Below are 21422 nucleotides of genomic sequence, written 5' to 3'. Positions count from 1 at the left end.
ATGAGACAGAAGAAATACCCCCAGACTTCCAAAAGAATCTAATAATTCCATTTCCAAAGAAAGCAGGTGCTGTCAGGTGTGAAAATTACTATCAGTTTAATATGTCACGGTTGCAAAACACAAACACGAATTCTTTACAGATGAATTGAAAAACTGGTTGAAGCAGACCTTGGGAAGATCAGTTTGGATTCCGTAGAAATGTAAGAACACGGAACTGAAGAGAAGATTAAGCACAACCATAATTTTACACTTAGTGCCCTTGCTATTGAAGTTCCACAAATCTCACGATCACTAATTCATGAAATTGTTACTGAAAAACTGAAATTTCGAAAACTTGGCTCACACTGGGGACCCACAATTCTTACTGAACAACACAAAAAAAGAATGGATGGGCAGTGCACTTCAGTTTTTGACATACTACAATGAAGAAGGCGGTGGTTTTCTTTCTCAGATAGTCATGGGGGTTAAAACTGAAACAAAATGGCAATCAATGGAATGGAGGCATACTTCAATCCCAACAAAGGTTAAGCCTAAGCAAATCTTGACACCTCGGAAAGTCATGTGCACCATTTTTTGGAACAGAAAAGGCATTTTGCTGATTGATTTCTTAACACGAGGCCAAACAATCAATGCACATGGTTATTGCGGGACCATTAAGAAATTGTGACGTGCAGCGGCATTTTTGATTACGGTTGACATTACAAAGAAGCACAACAAAGCACACGTCAGCAGCAGCAATCTGAAAATGGCGTACATATCTTCTCCTTGACTCAGAGTAACTGCTGCGTATGCTTGGAACTGCGATTGTAGTGCTGCCATGGATAAAAACAGAAACGGAACTTACTTTGTGGACGACCCTTGTAATATTTCTTGCAGAGCCCCAACGCAATTTCTTTTCGTATCCTTTCATCATTTCTACTCCACATCTATTTCTGCTGCCCAGACCTCACTGTTCTGTTATAGCTCATTGTTGCCAATGCCCTACAAAAAAGGGCCACTCCACTTGTCATGTTCAAATAACCCCATGGGCATATGTTTACCTGGCACAGGTGACAGTGGGTAAAATTTCATTCTTCCAGATAAAGTAGTCCAATCCTCATTTTCAGAATCCTAAATGAGTCATAGCTAACAGTCGACGACACAACATTGTAATGTCAGGTGATAAACATCAAATAACAACAATAATCATAAAACAGGCAAGATGCAGTAAGTACAGGAAGAGAAAACAGATTATATGACCTTTCTGTGCAGTACATAAGACAAAAGTCAGATACCCAATGTTCCAGAAGAAACTGAAATCTTTTTTTTTAAAAAAAAAAAAACTCTCATTAATGAACACACTAACACGTATTTAGAAAAAAGTTAATTATGGCGTTATTCAGGCAATTTACAGTGTGCATGTAAAGTGATAGTTTTCCTTCTTTTCAGATATACAGGTTCTCTTCCCTCATAAGATTGTATGGTTCTGTCTCCTTTCTAATGTAGCTTCCTGCTTTTCCAGTTTAAATAGTTTATCAATTACATATCTGTTTCATACCATGCCTGCATTATGGGTTGTGTATGCCCTCAATGCTCAGGAGTAGCAAGTATTTACTATTACACAGTTCTCTTGTTAGTGTTCCTAATCCAGCAGCACAGGGGAATGGTTTTTTATGGAGTTTTTTAAGTAATGTCATACAATAAGTTTTCTTTTGCTGACTTTATTCCATCTTATTTGTTTTATGATTCTGGAAACTCTGGTATCCAGTTGTGATGCTGATTTTTCAGGATTTTTGTAGGTCCCCCTTTTACTGTTTTGACACAACTTAAAAGTGTATGCAATAAAAGATTGTTGATTTGGCAACTGTTATGCAGTTTCTTCATTTTACAGAATGGACTGATACAGTTGTGGCTGTCACAAAATGAGAACTCTTTGAACTAAAGTGTAGAATGTTACATCCTATAGAAAACAATGATACAAATGTAGGCAACATGGACATTTGCACTGCTAAATCAAATTGTTTACTGATATAATTGATAGTTTATGGATTATACATCCAAGAATGGTGATGTTTCATTACTGGGGCACATGACGGTTTTCTTAAGGCTATTGTTAAAATACCTATTTCTACTTAATAAACTAAAATACCATTATGACACAAACAAATTCAGTTCTGTAGATAGAGCTTCAGAACAGTTTAAATGTAAACTTGAGTCTTTGTTTGAAAGCTATAATGAATGATAGACATGAAAACATCATATGTGGTAATTTCAGCAGGAATCTATGAAACATAGAAAACTTTTAAGCTTTTTCACTATGGTCTCACTGTCGCCTGATTTGGAGGGCAGTAGTTCTCAAGGCAAACCGCAATCAATTAAAATATGGCACATCACACTACGCTTGTCCGCCCTTTTTTAGAATACTACTGCGCGGTGTGGGATCTCTACCAGATTGGAGTACATCAAAAAAGTTCTAACAAGGACAGCACGTTTGGTATTATTGCGAAATATGGGAGAGAGTGTCACTGAAATGATACAGGATTTGGGCTGGACATCATTAAAAGAAAGGCGTTTTTCGTTGTGAGGGAATCTTTTCACGAAATTTCAATCACCAACTTTCTTCTCTGAATGCAAAAATGTTTTGTTGACGCCAACTTACATACGAAGAAACGATTACTGTGATAAAATAAGAGAAATCAGAGATTGTACGGAAAAATATAGGTGTTCGTTCTTTCCACGCGCTATACGAGATTAGAATAATAGAGAATTTTGCAGGTGGTTCAGAATAATAGAGAATTTTGCAGGTGGTTCGTTGAACCCTCTGCCAGGCACTTAAATGTGACTGCAGAGTATCCATGTAGATGTAGATCAAGGTAATTTTTATTATTTTTACTTCTGAATAAACTCTTTCATTGTATTTAAGCTTCAGAATTACTTAAAGGCAGGCCCAACTATACGTCTTCAGATGACTGTCACTCAAAATGGATCTTTTGCCCATGTTTATATAAAAATTAAACTAGCTTATCATTGATTGTGTGCTCTCAGGCTTCAGTCTCTGGGGACAATCCCCCCTCCCTATCCTTGTGACCCAGCAGAATAAGACATCCTTGTACTTATACATCAACATCAGGGTTGCCACAAATTCCCCGTAAGTGAAATCCCTGATATTTCTCTGATTTCCAGACAAGTTTAAAGATTTTTCCTCGGCAAATTTTGAGATCTCATGGGTAAGTAAAGATGTAAGTTGACAATCTGTCTTTGCAGCTACGGTACAAGAAACAAATCTGAAGTACTAACATATTCTGTGCGAACGTTTTTAGGTGGAGAAAGCAAGCCAAATGGTGTGTGTGCGTGTTTTATTAAGAGCACTGATGTTATTTTATTTCAATAAAACGAAACATATTTGGTGACAAAAATCAGCATTTCCTTGGAGTCATGAGACAGATTTAAATATCTTCACTGATTTGAGAAATAACTTCAGAAAAAAGAAGGCACCTTAAAAGTAGTGCATAAGGTGGAGAAGAATTGTCTAAACCAACATTGTAGATGACCACCAATAAAATGTTGGTTCTACTACGTCCATTATTGTTGGTTATTACCCACTGTTTTATATCTATTATTTTATAGGCATTGTGCGATTTGTACATAGTGTAGAAACTGCCAGCAACTGACACAACTTTCTTCTTCTTATCATCCATACTTTCTACCATATACACTACTTTTGGAGTGTCGAAGTGTATTAAAACTAACATATACACTACTTCTGAAGTGCCTAAGTGTATTAAAACAAGTAACACATTTGTGGTGTGAGAGTCACAATTGCTGAAGTTGAGCACCCATGGCCTGTGGGCTGCTGAGGAGCACCGCAGTCCTGGGTCCATGCATAAACCATGAAAATCCACTGCATTATGCCATACACAAACAGACCCAGCCTGTGGGCAGATTGGTGAGACTAGATTCGATGGGCAGGGCCTACAGATTAGTGAGAACCAAATCACTTCAGATCAGATGGCCCAATCGATTACAGATACCTGCAGAAATGGCCTGCGTTTTTGGCCCACCGTGGAAATCCACTCACGTGGCCTGTTAGGGCACAAGTCACAGACAGCATGTCGATGAAATGAGACTGTGGCGATCAATCCATGCAATAGATAACTTGTTCAAATACTCTGAGAGTCAATAATAATGAGGACAGGTAGCAACTCACCATAAAGATGATTGCTGAGCCACAGACAGGCACATAGAAAAGACAATCACACTCTCACAACTGAATTTTCAGCCACAACCTTTGTTAGAAAATAAGAGTACACACAGACATTCACACAATCACTCAGAGACAACTCATGCACACATGACCACTGTCTAAGGCCATTGTGTCTACAATCTCTGAGAATCAGATCCAAACAAAGTACTCCTCATGCCTCTCGTCAGCATCTGCTAGGCTCTTGACAAGAACTGGTGGCAACACTGACTGAAAGCTGACAGGAGTGGTAGGAAGGGGATAAGCAGTAGTAATGAGGGAGTACGGAAGTGGTGCAGATACACAGCTGCACCCAGCCAGCAATGATGCATGACACCTCAGTAAACAAACTATTTCATCTACTGAGACAAAAACATGAGTATTCCAGGTTTTTCTTTTCTTTTCTTTTTTTTTTGTCAAATTTCCCTGATGGGTTTGAAATTCCCTGATTTCCAGAACCTTTGGCAACCTTGTACATATACACTCTGAAGGCCACCATACGATGTATGGAAAAGTGTGCCTCGCACCACTGCAAGTCATTTTTTTCTACTTGCAAATGGAGTATGGGAAAAAGGTTGTCTATATGCTTCTGCAAGAGCCCTGATATATTTTTTTATCTTGTCTTCACGGTCCTTCCACAATGTGTACGCTGGTGTCACAAAGATTGCAGTCTATAGCAAATTGCCAGTTCACTAAACGTTCTTGATAGTGATTCATGACAAGAATGTTTCTTTTCTCCAGGGATTCTCATTTGAGTTCATAGGACATTTCCATAGTACTTGCATGTTAATCAGTAGCAAATCTAGCAGCATGTCTCTTAACTGTTTCGATGTCTTCATTTAATCTGACCTTACATAGACCCCAACACTTGAGAAGTACTCAAGACTGGCTCACGCAAGTGTTTGGTATAGTCTCCTTTATAAATGAATTACACTTTCCTAAAATTTTCTTCATAAACCAAAGTCAACCATTAGACTTCCCTTCAACTGACTTATGTCCTCTATCCATTTCATGTAGCTTCACAATGTTACATCTGGTTATTTTATTGGTGTGATTGTGTTAAGAAGTACATCACAAACACTGTATTCACACACAACAAGATTGTTTCTCCTACTCAACTGAATTAATTTATGTTTTTCTACACTTATAGCAAGCTGTCATACACCACGCTGAATAAAAATTCTGTCAAAGTCATCCAGTATCCTCCAAGAATCACTCAAAAACAACACTTTCCCTAACACAACACTGTACCAGCGAACAGTCAACAAATATTGTCACTTTGCCTGTCAGATCATTGAAGTATATCGTGAAGAAGAGCATTTATATCACACCCCTTGAGGCACTACTGAAAATACCTTTGTCTCCGCTGAACGCTCACCTTCCAGACACTGTAATGGGTTCTACTACTTAAAAAGCCCTTGAGCCAATCACCCATCTGCGAGCATATTCTGTACACTCTCACTGTTGTTAACAGTGTAGCACTATGTCAAGTGCTTTCCAGAATTATAGGCATATGAAATCTGCCTATTGTCATTCATCTATGGTTCACAGAACATTGTGTAAGAAAAGAGCAGCTGAGTTTCACACTGGCACTGCTTTATAGATTTGTAATGATTTGTGGACAGAAGTTTCTATAGCTGAAAGATTCTCAAGTAAACCTATTTTTAAGGATATTGGTCTATAATTTTGCAGATGCATTATTTTATACACTTACAAACAGGGATCAGCTACAGTTTTTGACTCTGTACTTGGCAACAAATTCCTGAAACTGTGAGGTAAAGTGAGGCCCATGCCTAAGAGCACTCCTTATAAAACTGAACTGGGATTCCATATCAACATGTAGGCTTATTGTTTTCTTACTCTTCCAGCTGCTTTTCAATGCCAGGGATACCTATTTCCATTCACACAATGGTGTGTGTGTGTGTGTGTGTGTGTGTGTGTGTGTTTGTGTCCAGTTCTCCTGTTGTTGCCTGCTACAATATTTTTACAGACAGATGAATTTTTACTAACTTTTGTGTGTCAACATTTCTGTTTTCTTTATCGTATTGCAAGTTCAACAACCTCTCATTCCTTAACATTTTCCCAATTTTGTTATTAAACAACAGTTGGTCTTTTATTTCTTTAATCCACCTACTTGGCACACACTTCTCTGGAGTGTGATTTACAATCAGTTTAGGCTTCGCCCATAATTCCTCTATATCCATCGCATTGAAACTGTATGATGTCCATTCCCTGTCTACGTAGGATGCTAACAACTGCTTATCTGCTCTTGGCTAGCATAAAAACTCACCTAGTCTTTCTGATGGATTAATTAGCTTTAGAAATCATTGTGACTATGACGACAACATCGTGATCACTATACTAACACTGTCGATAAAGTCAAATCTGTTTGGAGCTATGGCATCTAAAATAGTTCCCTTACATGTGGGTTGTAAAGCTAATCATTCAAGACAGTTTATGAAGAAAGTGTTCGGAAGAGACTGACTGGCTGTACTGCCTGCAACAAATCCACAGAAGTGTCATAGTACACTCAGCAGGTTAAAGTTGCTTCCAACTAATACTGCATGATCAGTGTGCTACTGAACGAATGTAGCCATTCTTTAAATGGTTTTGCATTTGTTACCCACTTAAGATAACTTCACAGTCAGACACAATTTCAACCTTGGCAGATATACTACACGGTACACGTTTGCCTACTAGTTGTCTGTGTTAAGTCTACATCAGGGCCAGCAGCGGACACGGCCTGCTTATCTGCTGCTAACAGGTTGTCATCCATCTGGCTTCCTTTGTCTTTTGGATCCGTAGTGAGCTATATTTTCCAGGGTAGGGTTGTCAGCCCCACATCCAGCAGTTGTTGCAGAGGTGGGAAAGGAAATCCTTGAGAAAATCTAAAGGCCAGTGAGTGATATGGAATTTGTTGAATCAGAAATAACAAGATCAGAGAGTTGTTAACAAACCAGATATCATGACAGAAAAAAAGAGTAATAGACTATGTTGATTAGATCATATGGAAAGAATTATGGATAACAGCACAGTCAAGAAAGTTCTCAAAGTAAAACGATGTGGGCACTGTATAAGGGACAGACAGGGACCAGATGACTTGACAAAGTGGAGGAGGACTTCAGAAGAAAGGGAGTTACAAGATGAAGAGTCAAGGCAACCTGCGTAGAAGAGCTGGCCGAGATTGTTGAATGAGGCCAAGGCCCTACAAGGGCTGTAGTGTCAAGCAGTGGCTGAGTGCGTAATAGGTTGGCAACATGTCAGTTTCATGTAGCCAATGGGATGATTTTTAGACATAACCAATGACACGTGAGAACAGAGGCAATATATTTCTAACACAAAAATTGAAACCATTGCCTTGTTTACTGTTTTTTGATGTATTAGTGAGCTTCAAGGGAAATATTTTGTGACTCCGGCAGCGACTGCTATAGATTAAATGATTTAGTTCTGCATGGCAACATTGCCCATTGGTGCATATCTCATGGATTAATTGCAGAGACACAAAATGCATAAAATGTGGTGGTGAAACTACTCTTTAAGAGTCAAAGGTATGTGTGGATGGAATAATCTGGCAATGCAGCGAAAGCCACCGCTCTGAGTAAGTGGATCATTGTGTTTTCAATTTCAACAAGGAGTAAGGTAGGTGGATCAAGGTTATTAATAACAAAATCACACATTCGTAAACACTGATCCACCTACCTTCTCATATTATTCAATTAAAAAAAGCTGATCCATTTACTCAGTATATACTTGTGCAGATTGACCGTGTGGTAACACAAAGCACAAAAATATTTCACTGAATTTTCAAATATATGATGGGCTGTGAATACTAGCCCAGTTTAAAAATCTGTGACTGAAGCAAAGTGCAACTAAATTTGTAGTCCTCATTTACAACATTGTTTCATCCTTTCTTTTGAATGTATTAATTCACATCATGCCGTATGCCTCATGCTCTCTCATTGACTGCACAACACAAACAGCTGACAGACCTTCATTTGTTTCCATCATAACTCATGGTAAAAGCTGACAACACTCCTGCACGGAACATGCCAAGTACGCCAATGGGCCGGTTAGAGACTTTTACCATTGTTTGGGCATGGATATGATGTCCCACTACAACTAAATTTCTGATACACCTGATGATGGGGCCCAAGACCCAGAAACTTTGATAGTGTACAGAAATTTCTGTCACGCAAGATTGATGTCAATAAAAACAATTTACAACCGGGGCAGATTTTCTCGCCATTAACAAGTAGCACAACAGTGGTGGATGATCCACAAATAAAAAATTATAGTATTTCTGTTAACTGCCAGTATGGAAAACAAAAGATTTGCAGGAATGTTACATGGTTATCAACTGTAGCATTTGGTCCTCTCAGACTTTATATCATCTTCCATAACATCCAGAACAGATATACAGGAATGTTACATGGTTATCAACTATAGCATTTGGTTGTCAGACTTTATATCATCTTCCACAACATCCCCAAGAACAAAGGAGTTTAAGAGAAATGTCACTAATTGTCTAATATACAAGTGGCAGCTTGTGAATATCTCACTTTTGTTGAGCAGTCTTTTTGTTTCAACAACAGGGGCAAGTGATTTGGGTCCCTGGCACACAGATAGATTTGAAAACTATATTATGAACTGTATATTTACAGACATTTCAATCTACAATCAAATACATCTTTTAATCTTTACATCCTCAAATAAGGCATTCTCTTTCAATACCTTAACCACAACTCTGCATTCACTCTCATTCAACAATATGGACAGATACTAATGATGGTAACAACTGGACAATTTTCTGTATCCCTTTCCAAAACCTTCTGTACGCATCAAATATGCCACACTTCCAACTAAGTAGTGAAGGTAGAGTTCTTTATGAGTCTGGTTTATTACTCTGAAAAATAAAAACTTTTCCTGTATTGCCTATTCATTGTAGATCTATTATTCTTGGTTTCAAACTTTGAGTGCTATACTGACAAAGCAAATGCTCTAAAAAAATTAAGAGGAAACATTTTCTGTGCACCATCACTTGTTCATAAGGTTTTCCATTTATTTTATGGAAACACTTATGTATATTAATCCAGTTTTTACACATATTTTCAATTAAGATATTTGAGATTGCTTAACCTTGGTAGAGATACAAACCTCCAGAAATGATCTACAAGACATCCCTAACAACAGTAAAACATTAGTAAACCGACAGGCAAATGAGATGTTTTTATTAGCACCTTAAAAACTTTCAAATAGAAGACCACAGCATAAAAACACAGGTTTTCAGCTGGAACTTACTAGTAACTGTGGACTACAAGAACTGTTCAAAAAATTCAGGAACTTTGTCCACAAAATTTTCCTACACTCACATTTTACTTTTTGTGCATGGTCTCCTTCGAAATACTCTTCTCCACAATTGACACACCACTTCCAATGCCATTTCCACTTCCGGAAGCAGTCTTGGTGCTCCTCTTGCCGGATCACACAAAGTGCCACCTGTGAATTTTCTCTTATCTCAAGTATCACTGCAAATCTTCATCCTTTCAATAGGGTGTTCAACATTGTAAAAAAAGAAAAAGATCCACAGAGATTGGGGGGGGGGGGGGGGTTGTTAGGTCTGGAAAGTACTGAGGATGAGGCAGCACAGTGATTTCGTTTCCTGTGCAACAGTCACAAACCAACAGGGAAGAATATGCAGTTGTGTTATGATGATGCACGAGCCATGAATTGTCTTGCCACATTTAAGGCCGTTTCTTTTTTTCTTTTTTCTAACGGCACTGCAACACATCCCGATAGTATTATCGACAGTTTGTCCCTGTGGCATGAATTCATGATGAGCTACACCTTTGAAGACACAGAAAACTATCAGCACAGCTTTGACATTTGACCTGAACTGACAAGCTTTTCTGGTCTTGGAGAACCTTTCCTGGCCCAATGTGAAGATTGAGCCTTGGTCTCAACATCATAACTGTAGATTCACATCTCATCACCAGTTACGATTCTCTTAAGGAACATCTTGTTCTGATGTGCGCATTCCAAATGCGCTTAACAGATATTGAGGTGAAGGTCTTTTTGGTCTTGACTTATGAGCTGTGGGGCGAACTGGTGACAGTACGATGCAATCCAAGATGCTGTGTCAGGATTTCATGACATGATCCAACTGAAATGTTACATACTTCTGCAATCTCTCGGACAGTCAGTTTTCAATTGGCAAGCACAATTTCATTGGCGTTCCTGCATGAGTGTCGAAGGTAGACTCCGAAAGGCGTTCTGAATGAGGGTCACCTTTAACTTCGATCTGACCATTTTTAAACCATGTGAACTATATGTAACATCAGGTACAGCTTAAGCACTCATCACTGTAGGCTTCCTGCATCACTTGGTGTGTCTCCGTAAAAGTTTTCTTGAATTTCACACAAAATTTAATGCAGATGTGTTGCTCCTCTAACTCTGCCATCTCGAATTAGTAACTGGGTGAGACAGCCTTCTATTCATCACAGCACTGAACAATGAGTATCAGACACACAACAATGAAACTTCTGGAAGTTACACAGTAAACACATGCATGTGCCCGGGATGCCAACTACATTTTGCTCTAACACACCAATAGTGCAAAATTACAAATGTTCTGGAATTTTTTAACAGACCTCATGCACAATGTTTGTAATAAGATTTGCACCTTCCAACCTCAGGCTATGCTACAAATCAAATGTAACCACTGCCTTCATTTAAAAGAATATAAATAAAAAAGAAATAGGTTTTAACGTAACACATTTGTTGCCTTCACCAAATCACAACCAAAGCATAATCTTCCCACATAATATAGACACCAGGCTATGCTACACACTTATCTGCTGCCAAACCTGTCATTAACAATAAGTAAATAGATAAATAAAGGGATGTACAGAAGAAAGGAAAAAGACAACATGGAGAGAAGATGAGGGAGTACTGGAAAAATAGAAAACAACATGGAAAGAAGAGGAATTGAGGTTGATACGTGATCTTAGCTGGTCAACTGGGAAGGGGAAGCAGTGCAGTACTGCAACCTTCAATACACTCACTTAGTACACCGACATAGACCTAATACGCAACACAATCTAAAGACAGTCTGCCACAAACAATACTGGTCTACTAGTCTAGTGTGATGACCACCTGACAGTATACCAGGTGGAACTAAGAGAATTAGCAACACACATCTGTGTGCAGAAACAGACAGCAGTTCTCAACAGCCGTGAGTGCATGTGCACTACACAGCAATAACACGCGCACACACACACACACACACACACACACACACACACACACACACACACACACAAAAGGTGATACTCAAAGTGCACATTGTGCATGTTACTGTTTTCAACTAGGTGCCTAAGAAGGCCACGAGTGTAGAAGTGTGTAATTCTAACTTGAGAAATAGTTATAGTTGTGCGGTTAAAAAGGGAGAACTGAAATGCTGAAATAACAATGCTAAAAGAATGAACTGCAGGTTACAATTCATAGTCAGTGCTTTAAGAAGCAATATTGATTCACTCAAGAAAGAAAATTGGATCTACAATCAAAGTCAACACCGACTGAAGCAAGTCAAAAGTAATTAATTGTCTGAGCGGATAAAAATGTTGTATAGAGATAGTTTTCCAACTGCAAAAAGAACAACCAACTCTGCTAAAACTGTTACATTTTCCGATAAAAACAAATATCATGTTTTGCAAACAAGTGACTGTGATGACACTCCAAATGATTATAAACTTGTAAAAATCAGTGAGCTGAAAATGAATGAGGTTTTAGAAAAAATGTCAACAACAAACACAGATCATAAGGGGAAAAGAGTAATGTACTATTACTAACGGACATTCATGGCAGAATTCCATCCACCATGTTCCGTGAGGAAAACCGCAACACAGCAGTGTGTAGTGTCATGAAACCAGTAGAGGGATGTAAAAATGTTGTAGACACCAACTCTCCGACAAAATTAATGCAGGAAAGTGACTCGTCTGTATAATAGGATCAAACAATGTGGCAAAAAAATGAAGCAGAGGTTTGCTTCAAAACACTGCAGAATTTTTTACAAGCTAACAAAATGCAGAGACACAGTAGTTGCGACACTGCCTCATAGGCACAATCTAATTTACAGTTCGTGCGTAAACAAAGAAATTTGGAAAACACACTTTAAAATAAGGAAACTGTGTTCACAATATCCGAAGTGCAACGTACTGGATATAAGCAAGCTGTATTGAAATCTGCACATAAAGCATTGAATGCATTTGAACTCTGAAGGGAAAAGGTTGGTTTATGATCGTATTGGTGAAATAATTAAAGAAAGACTTTTAAGGAATGGAACATTCTATATTAAAGAAAGATTTTTCAGGAATAGAACACTCTCAGCTTCCTGTACATCCTTCCAACACCAGTGAAGAAAACAAAATGAACTAGAAACTAGGACTCCCAATTATCAAATAGTGAATACGCACAATCTAAAATTTTATCATCATAACGTGCAATCCCTGTGTAATATAAGATCAATGAAATTAACATAGTGTTAACAGATGAACTTAAAGATATCTCAATGTTCTGCATTTCTGAGCACTGGCTTAATCCAGAGTACGCAAAATAAACAAATTCATTTTGGCTTCTTACTACTGCAGGGAAAACAGCAAAAAAGGTGGGGTGGCAATCTACACAAAGGAAAATGTATATTTTTTTTAATCATATGTGACTTAACTAGAACAAATGTCAAAAAGAATTATGAAATTGCAGCTATAAAAATTATTCAGTTCAACCTGGTTATTGCTAGAGTTTACCGATCTCCATCTGGAAATTTTGAACTTTAAACAGAACAGTAATCGGTAAATAAAGTAAATAAAATGGGTTGTGAGTTGATAATCTGTGGTGACTTCAATATTAATTTCCTCACAAATAGTGGAAATAGAGAGACCCTTTTGAACCTTGCAACATCCTATATTTTAAAGGCTGAAGTAAAAGCTGCTACCTGAGTAACAGAAACTTACCAAACAGCTGTAGATCAATTTCTAGTCAAGAAGAGTTTACACAACACTTCACTAAAATTTTTCAGTGCAGGTTTAGGTGACCATCTTGCTCAAATATTAAGCATAAAAGTAAAAGGCAGTATTATTAACAACATGTCTTTAAGAACCTCATGTAGAAGTTATAATCAATCTAATGTAAACTACTTCAACAGCTTATTACAGAAAAAAGAATGGTCAGAAGTGTACAAAATGAATGATATAAATGAAAAATTCAACACCTTCATTGACACATTAACCCATTTCTTTCAAATTGCATTCCCACTGAAAACCGTAACTGTATGGGGGCACTTTAGAACAAACAGCTGGATCACAAGGGGAATAATGGTTTCATGCCAGAAGAAAAGGCTACTTCATGAAGTAGGTAACTCAAAAAATTCCTCATCTGAAGTACATGCATACTATAAAAAAAATACCCCAAAATATTAAGGAAAAAACAGCAAAAATAATGCATAAAGATGAAAACATTTGTAATTCAGCAAATAAATCAAAGGCTATGTGGAAAGTTCCAAAAAAGAATCTGGAGAATACAGAGAATCCTGCAAAAATATAAAACTATCACAAAAAAATCAAAAAGTAACAAACCCCTAAGAAGTAGCCAACTCATTTAACAATTTTTTTTACAGGTTTTGCTGATAATATGTTACAATCAAACTTAAACACAGGCACCCAGGCAAACAAATATAAAATAAGTGCGTGAAAAGTATCAATGAACATCAGTTCTGTTTCACAAGATGAAGTAGCTAAAGCAATAAAAGGACTAAAAAATTCCAACTCTGGAGGCACTGATGGTATACCTGCAACAATATCAAACAAGTGCACACCAAACCTAACTGAAATACACACCTATGTGGCTGCTCACTTCTGGCAGGCACTTTCCCTGATGTATTGAAACAGCAAAAGTTATTCCAGTATATAAAAAGGATGATAAAGATAATGTAAATAACTACAGACCCATCACAATTTCCTCCTGCATCTCTAAAGTATCAGAAAAAGTTATGTATGACAAACTCATGAAATTTATAAATAAAAACGACATCCTATGTAATGAACAACATGGATTCAAAAATAAGCGGTCAACAACAACAGCTATTTATGAGTGCATCAATTCCATCCTAAACGTGATAGATAAAAAGAGAAATCAATAGGAGTATTTATTGACTTGTCAAAAACTGTTCACATGGTGGATCATAAAATTCTGCTATCAAAGCTTGAAAGGTATGGTATTCGAGGTCTGTCCAAGAACTGGATCAGTTCCTACCGACTAATCGTAAGCAGACAGTTTGCACCAAGCACACAAATATCGAACTGACTATAAACAAATTAAATGTGGTGTACCCCAAGAATCATGACCCCTTCTGTTCTGTACATAAACAACCCAAACTTAAATGTTGATGCACATAAAACAATCATATTTGCAATGACACCACAATTCTACTAAAAGGAGACAGCAATTAACACATACAGCAGTCAGTAAACATGGTCACAAAACAACTTAGCAGCTGGGCACAGAACACTAATCTTGTAATGAACAGAGAAAACCACTGCACTAAAATTCCACAATTCTCCTAAAAAGGACATGTTTATCCGATCTGTCTCTATCAATGATGAACTAGTTGGTAACAGTATTGAAACCAAATTCTTAGGACTTTGCCTGCTGAGCAACATCATATGGAATAAGCATATTGGACATGTCAATGCAGAACTGAGCAAAACACATTATCTTCTTTGCTTACTAAAATAATGCTGTAGTGAGAAAATAGTATTGAATGCATACATGTCTACTTTCATTCTCATCTTAGATATGGAGTCACCTGCTGGGGTAACTCTGAAACCGCTAATAGCACTCTTAAACTACAAAAAAGGGCCATTACAATCTTGTATCTGGCATTCCTCCATTACCATGTGTATACATTACAGAAACCCCTCTATTCTTTAAAATAAATGTAATAGATAAGGACTGCAGACTTAAAAAAAACTGTTATATACATGATCACTTTATCAGACAAAACAGAAACTTACATATAAGCGAAATCAGCACAGCTCTGTGCCAAAAAGGTACTTTCCACGTGGGAGCTATTACTGAGGTCAATACCTTTGGAAAATCTCTAGTCATATTTACAACATCACTGCTTTTACTCCATTGAAGAATATTTAAATTTTTGAAGTGTGTTACATAAATACTCATGTATAAAGTGTATTATTGTAACCTTACATAAGTATGCCTAGAAATGACTCAGTTGTATACTTATAACTTGTACAATTTCTTGTGCATATGCTGCTTTGTAGACAACAGGACGATTAATACAATATGATACTGTTATTATTGTTGGCATCTCTGGCTTGCAGCTATTAAACGAAAAAGCCACAAGTTTTCATATTAGAGTTTTTGCATATTGTTCAGTAAGTTTTCATAGATGCAATAATTAAACAAATGCAATATTTTTATGCTGGGAGAGTTTCTTTTATACAAGCTGTTTGCGAAAAACATTATTTGCACTAATTGCTTTGTATTCTAAAAATGAAATGAACCGAACAAGCATTAAACATTCTTAGCCAGGCACATAGAAAGGAGAAGCGTTTATATGATCCTCACAGGTCAACGGAGATGTCCGATCCCACCAGTCGGCTTTGACACGTGGCATAAGGGTGTTCCGTTGTGTGATGTCATAAGTGTGTTGTGTTTGTAGATGTCGTCTTGTTGTGGTTGGTGGTGTCCTCAGGTGGGGTGTGTATGGTCCGCATGTTATGTGGTGTATTGGGTTCATTTTCATGTCGGTGCTTGAAGTCTGCATTTATCGGCCGTGACTGCTACAGAAGAATAGAAATTAATGTCAGTGAGTTAAGAATTAAGTTTCCGTTGTGTTTACGTTATTGTGGTTTGCTGTTTGTCGTGCGGTAAGTCTATGGGCTGAAATGGGGGATGACATGTTGTCTGTCATTAAGTTTCTGCAACTTTTTGTGCTTGTGATGGAGATAGTGAAATGCGGCGTATGCAAGCAGAATGTGCGAGCTGGAGGTAAGTGCGTAGCGCCAGAACTTTTTTATGGTAAGTAATCGTTTTTTTGGATCTGTTATTCGCGTGTTATGATGTTTGGTGGGTTTTTTGGGGTCGAAAGAAGCGTCCGATCCCACGCGTCGGCTTTGACCCGTGACGTAAGGGTGTTGTCGTGTGTGGCGTCATGACGGCGCGGAGTTTGGTTTGTGTGTGGCTGTCTCCAGTTCTGTTTTATCTTATTTTATTTACTTTTCTGATCTGTTCGTTCTATATCGTGAGATTTTTTTTAAATTTAAAAACACTTATTACTTATTTTAATTATCTGTTTCCTCCAATTTCTGTTTTAGTTTATTATATTTATCTTTCTGATCTGTTCGTTCTATCCCGTGAGATTTTTTTTTTTAAAGACAAAAAACACTAATCAGCTACTGAAGCATCTTTATCTTCTATGGGTTGCAGGGGTTACGACCCCTGGGGAGGTGGGTGGGTATTCATGCATGGCTGTCTTCACTTACATGTTGTAGCTACACAAGGCGTCTAAATTTGTTTATATTTAGTTTGCCCCCCACCCAAAACACCCCATTTCCGGCGCTTGTCCCGTTGGTGTCATTAGGCTTCTTGTGGAAAGTGTATGTGTTTGTTTTCGTTTCCGCCATATTTGTGACGTCATGGGTCAAAGCAGACGGGTGGGATCGGACGCTTCCGTATTTCCGTTTTTTGTGTGTTGTTGGGTCGGTGTTATTTACTGCATGTGTTGGTGGTTGATGTTTTGGTATTGATATCGTGAGCTGTTGTTGACCTATATAGATCAAGGGAAATGTTCAATTCCAATGTGTCGTCGTAGTTATGTGGTTTTTGGTGTTGTGAGTTACTGTTGACCTACATAGGTCAAGGGAAGTGTCCGATTCCAATGTGACGTAGCTATGTTTTGGTATAGTGAGCTGCTGTTGACCAACATAGGTCAAGGGAAGTGTCCGATTCCAAGTTTTGTTTGTTTAGGTGTTGGTTTTGTGGTACTGATAGTTGTGGTGTGATTATAATTTTTGGAGTCGTTGCTTTCTTAATTTGCGGTATCGACAATTGTGGTTGAGGTATGTAGTGAAGGGAAGTGACCGATTCCTGTCGATGATATAAGTATAGCGGAATTTTGTGGTGTTTTTGTCATCATTTTGTGTGGTTTGGGATCATGGTGTGCGTCTGTATGCATTTATATTTAGTTTGTCCCCACCCAAAATCCCCTAATTTCCCCCCGATGATCCTGTTAGTTTGATTATATTTTTGGAGAGAGATGTGTCTGTTGGTTCTGTATGTATTTTCGTGTTTGTTGTCGCTTGTGTAATGACGTCATAGGTGCCATATTGGAGACATTGAGAATGGACGTTTCCACCATATTGGCGACGTCATGGGTCAAAGCAGACGGGTGGAATCAGACGTTTCTGTAATCCCGATCCTCACACTTCATCGTATCACAAGTAGGCACATTGGCAGTGATTTTTTTCTGTGTAACTATTCATATAACTTTAAATGTGTGCTGTTTGTTTTGCATATGTCATGCCTTAATAACAAAAGTTCTCATTTGATGTCACAGCATCTTTTGTTTTATATCAGCATGATAGGAAAGAGAAACCAGCAGTGTCGGCAAGATAGAACGATGAAAAATGTATAAACAAATGGTTTAATTCTTATTTCTGACTAGGTAAAATTGGTCCTACATTACTGCGTCACTTGAATGAATTTCATCCTGTACCATCGACAACATTTTGTCAAAACAATCATGCCCATTTTTACAAACTTCCAAAATTCCACTGAATCTCCATGGCTCAACACCATCATTAATAGACTACATCCCCCGCCTTTCTCGCTTCTCCACAACCAGCTTCAAATTCAATGTCAGGCTTTTCATCTCCGTTGCTGCTCTGCCCTCATCCTAAGGATTACATGCACTGCGAGTGCAATAGCTCCAAAAACTGTGTCCATCATGTGCAAAATGCTGTATAAACATAAAACATACATGTAGGTATAATGGTTATGCAAACAAGAACCATACAATAAAACGAACAGTAGAGCCCATAATTCTGCACAACAACAACATAATTATGTGATAGTTCCAAAGGGGAACAAGAACTGCTTAATGAACAGGAACCCTGAGTTCTCAGAAATTTTTGTTTTGGGTGAGTGATTTAGGAAGGAATCAGATATACCCCTTCAATTTCTGTGTCTTTTGCCTTGTTTGTCGAGAATGTAGCAATTACAGTAACAATTCGGAGCAACTTCTCATAAACACTGTCATTTAGCTTCGGTTGAAAATTACTTAACTCACAGTTTCTTGTATTATCAATGAATTATATACACTGTAATTGTAATGCACATTTACGAAACATGCTTTGGAAATATTAGTTGAGGACGCAGGCAGTGGCAGCTATTGCAATTTCACAACTGCAGTATAGCCAACACCATGTGAGATGACATATTTCAGCAACTGGATATAGTAGTGGAAAGGCACAGACCACTTGAGATATCGTTAAGATTCTACAGAGATTACGCTACAGCACTTGCTCTCCTACTAGCAGCAGCTTATCATAGGTCGCCGGGGAAACAAAGGGTACGTAGCGACTGGAAAAAAGTGCAGGCCATTCCCATTTTCAATGAGAGTCATAGGACAGCTACATATAATTATATGCCTATATTGTGAAGTCAATCTGTTGTTGAATTGAGGAATGTTTCACACTCAAGCATTAGGACATTTCTGGAGAACAAACATCTCCTCTATAAAAATTAATGTTGATTCTGCAAACAGAGATCTTGTGAAACTCGATTAGAGCTCCAGTGCTCTGGTTGATGCCCTCTTCCTAGATTTTATGTAAGCACCTGACACTATCCCGCACAGCTGTCTGGTGACAAGAGCTGTTGGAGTTGGCAGTTGTGTGTACATGAGGTGCGCTTGCTTGCTTGTATGAATGGTGTATCTTTCCCTTTTTCTGATGAAGGCTCTGGCTGAAAGATTCATGTAAGTGTCTCTTACTTGTGCTTGTCTGTAACTTAACGAATCTTCTTTACTGTGAATAGCAATCTATCTTTTCCTACATTGTCGATATTCTTACCTGAAGTTTCCATTGTTTGGCAAGTCTCAGATGAGTATTTTGGTGCATATTATGAAATGCTTATCTTCCAGCAACTTCCAATTTCAACTTTTGGCACTCCTAATTTAATAGTTCCTGTTTCCTACCCCATGGATAATATTTTGCACCAATTATGGGAAACAACAAGTAATGAATTAACAATACTATCAAGTGTTGTAACATACTAGACTTTTGTCAGAAGAACATTACACATGCCTAACCTGGAAAGACCTGTGAATCAAAATTCAAACTTACTTGGTATCGCATGTCTCTTCTGCGACCTGGCCGTCTGGCAGCTGCATCTGCTCTCTGACTCTGTTCAAATATTTCAATAAGACGTCTGTCGAGAATATTCTCTTCTGGCTCCCATGTGCTGTGTCTGTATAATAGAGTATTTTATTTACATCACTCACAGAAATTTAAAAAACAATTCATATGGTATAATCAAAAAACTATCTACAGGATAAATTCAATTAATGTAGAAGGTATGAATGTAACAAATTTTATAGTTGCTCAGTATTTAATAGTATATAAATAATTATCACATATGCTAACCTTTGACTCCATCCTTTCCACTTCACGAAATATTCAACACGACCCTGAAACAAAAGAAAAAATATATATTATTACACAAGTTTATGAAACAGATGCAAAGCATAAATCACAACTGGGTAACTGCAAAAAAAATCTGTAGCATTTTCTAATATGCATAAAACAAGCTTTCAGGCAGTGTGTTACACACACTTCAATAGGAAACATTTTAATTTTGGCATTGTACTTTATCATTATCGTTCTACTAATATTCCGAGTTTATGGATACAGCATCCTCCCATCCGTCAAGGTATAGCAAAATCAAATGCCACCCTCCAGGCCACATTTTACATAACTTTAGCGAAGCTAACCACACAGATTTAAGGCTACACATAACCCTAATTATAATTCCAGGACTTTTCTTTTAAAAAAATTCAAAAGCTATTAAATTCCTATAGGAAAATATTCGCTTAATCGGTCTGAATAAAAGTGACAACAAAGTGAATACTACGTTTATTAATATCACCAGCACATTTTAAGAGACAAAGCAAATTTCTAGGATGTATTTAATAAACCATGGCACAAGAGATAGTGAACGATTCACATATTTCTGGTATTTTCACTGTGTTCACTTATTACGGGACGTCTTTCCGTCTAGCTCAAATTCTACACTATGAGTGGTCAGCAACAGAGTGACATTACTACACCAAAAAATTGGAGGGTACAACATACCTTCCTCAGTCTCTTCCTCATAATCCTCTCAGCTGCATACACGCGATCACCCATTGGTAATTCCATTCGCTGCACGTAATCACAAAAGAACACGCTGTTATGAACAGCATCAAGTATCGAAACGCTGCATTTTGTAAATACAAATAAAAGCAAGTACCAGCTGGCTGTTCCGACAGTACAAGGTGTTTGTAAGCTAGTTGTAACTGTAGTTAACTAACAAACCACACAGTTATTATCAACTTCACATTTTCTCTCACTGTTTGAAAGTTTCACAACACTGTGTTAAACAATATTATAAAACACTTTCCACCGGCAAAACCAACCGTCTGCGTTGACACACAAGAGATACAAGAAATTACTATATTACACGAAACATAGAAACACACATCACCAGTTGTATGTCAATACACAATACAACAATGTTTCCACACTTGCGCAACACCTTCTCCATTCAACGACAAACCAAAGTTACTGCTATTAGAATACCGGGCGTACAGATAACACATACAGGAACTGGCGACAGAAACCTAGCGTCACATGAAACTGCCAAAGGTGACAACCCACGTCATTTATGGAACATGAAATTAATTAATCAGTTACCTATCTACCTATCAAACTAGTCTTTTTACTCTTCTACTCGAGGAGTATTGAAGATGTTATTGTTATTTTAACTATAAAATCTACGATGTGGTTACAGATTACCATCACATACTTATATACAATGGGGAAGGTACCGTAATTACAAGTATCTTTGATTTACAATGTAACAAATTTAACAG

General features: G+C 37.7%; 1 protein-coding gene across 2 annotated transcripts in view; it reads right to left on the bottom strand.

Moving 5' to 3' along the window:
* The window catches only part of LOC124544601 (polycomb group protein Pc), a 75932-nt gene extending 54837 nt beyond the window's left edge, over window positions 1-21095 (bottom strand). Inside the window, exons 1-4 of one of the 2 annotated variants that reach the window (XM_047123203.1) lie at window positions 20801-21095; window positions 20644-20712; window positions 19936-19979; window positions 19636-19759 (exon numbers count right to left, since the gene is read on the bottom strand). In XM_047123203.1, coding sequence (XP_046979159.1) covers window positions 19636-19759; window positions 19936-19979; window positions 20644-20709 — 234 coding nt within the window. In that variant the 5' untranslated portion in view covers window positions 20710-20712; window positions 20801-21095. Of the gene's footprint in view, window positions 1-19635; window positions 19760-19935; window positions 19980-20643 lie in introns of both variants that reach the window. The other variant, XM_047123195.1, reaches the window with a different exon arrangement.
* Between the last annotated feature and the right edge of the window lie 327 nt (window positions 21096-21422).

The sequence above is a fragment of the Schistocerca americana genome, chromosome 1 (genome assembly GCF_021461395.2).
Source record: "Schistocerca americana isolate TAMUIC-IGC-003095 chromosome 1, iqSchAmer2.1, whole genome shotgun sequence".
In the NCBI taxonomy this organism is placed as follows: domain Eukaryota; kingdom Metazoa; phylum Arthropoda; class Insecta; order Orthoptera; family Acrididae; genus Schistocerca; species Schistocerca americana.
Note: the sequence above shows the minus strand (reverse complement) of the source record. Positions and strands in the feature narration are given on the sequence as shown.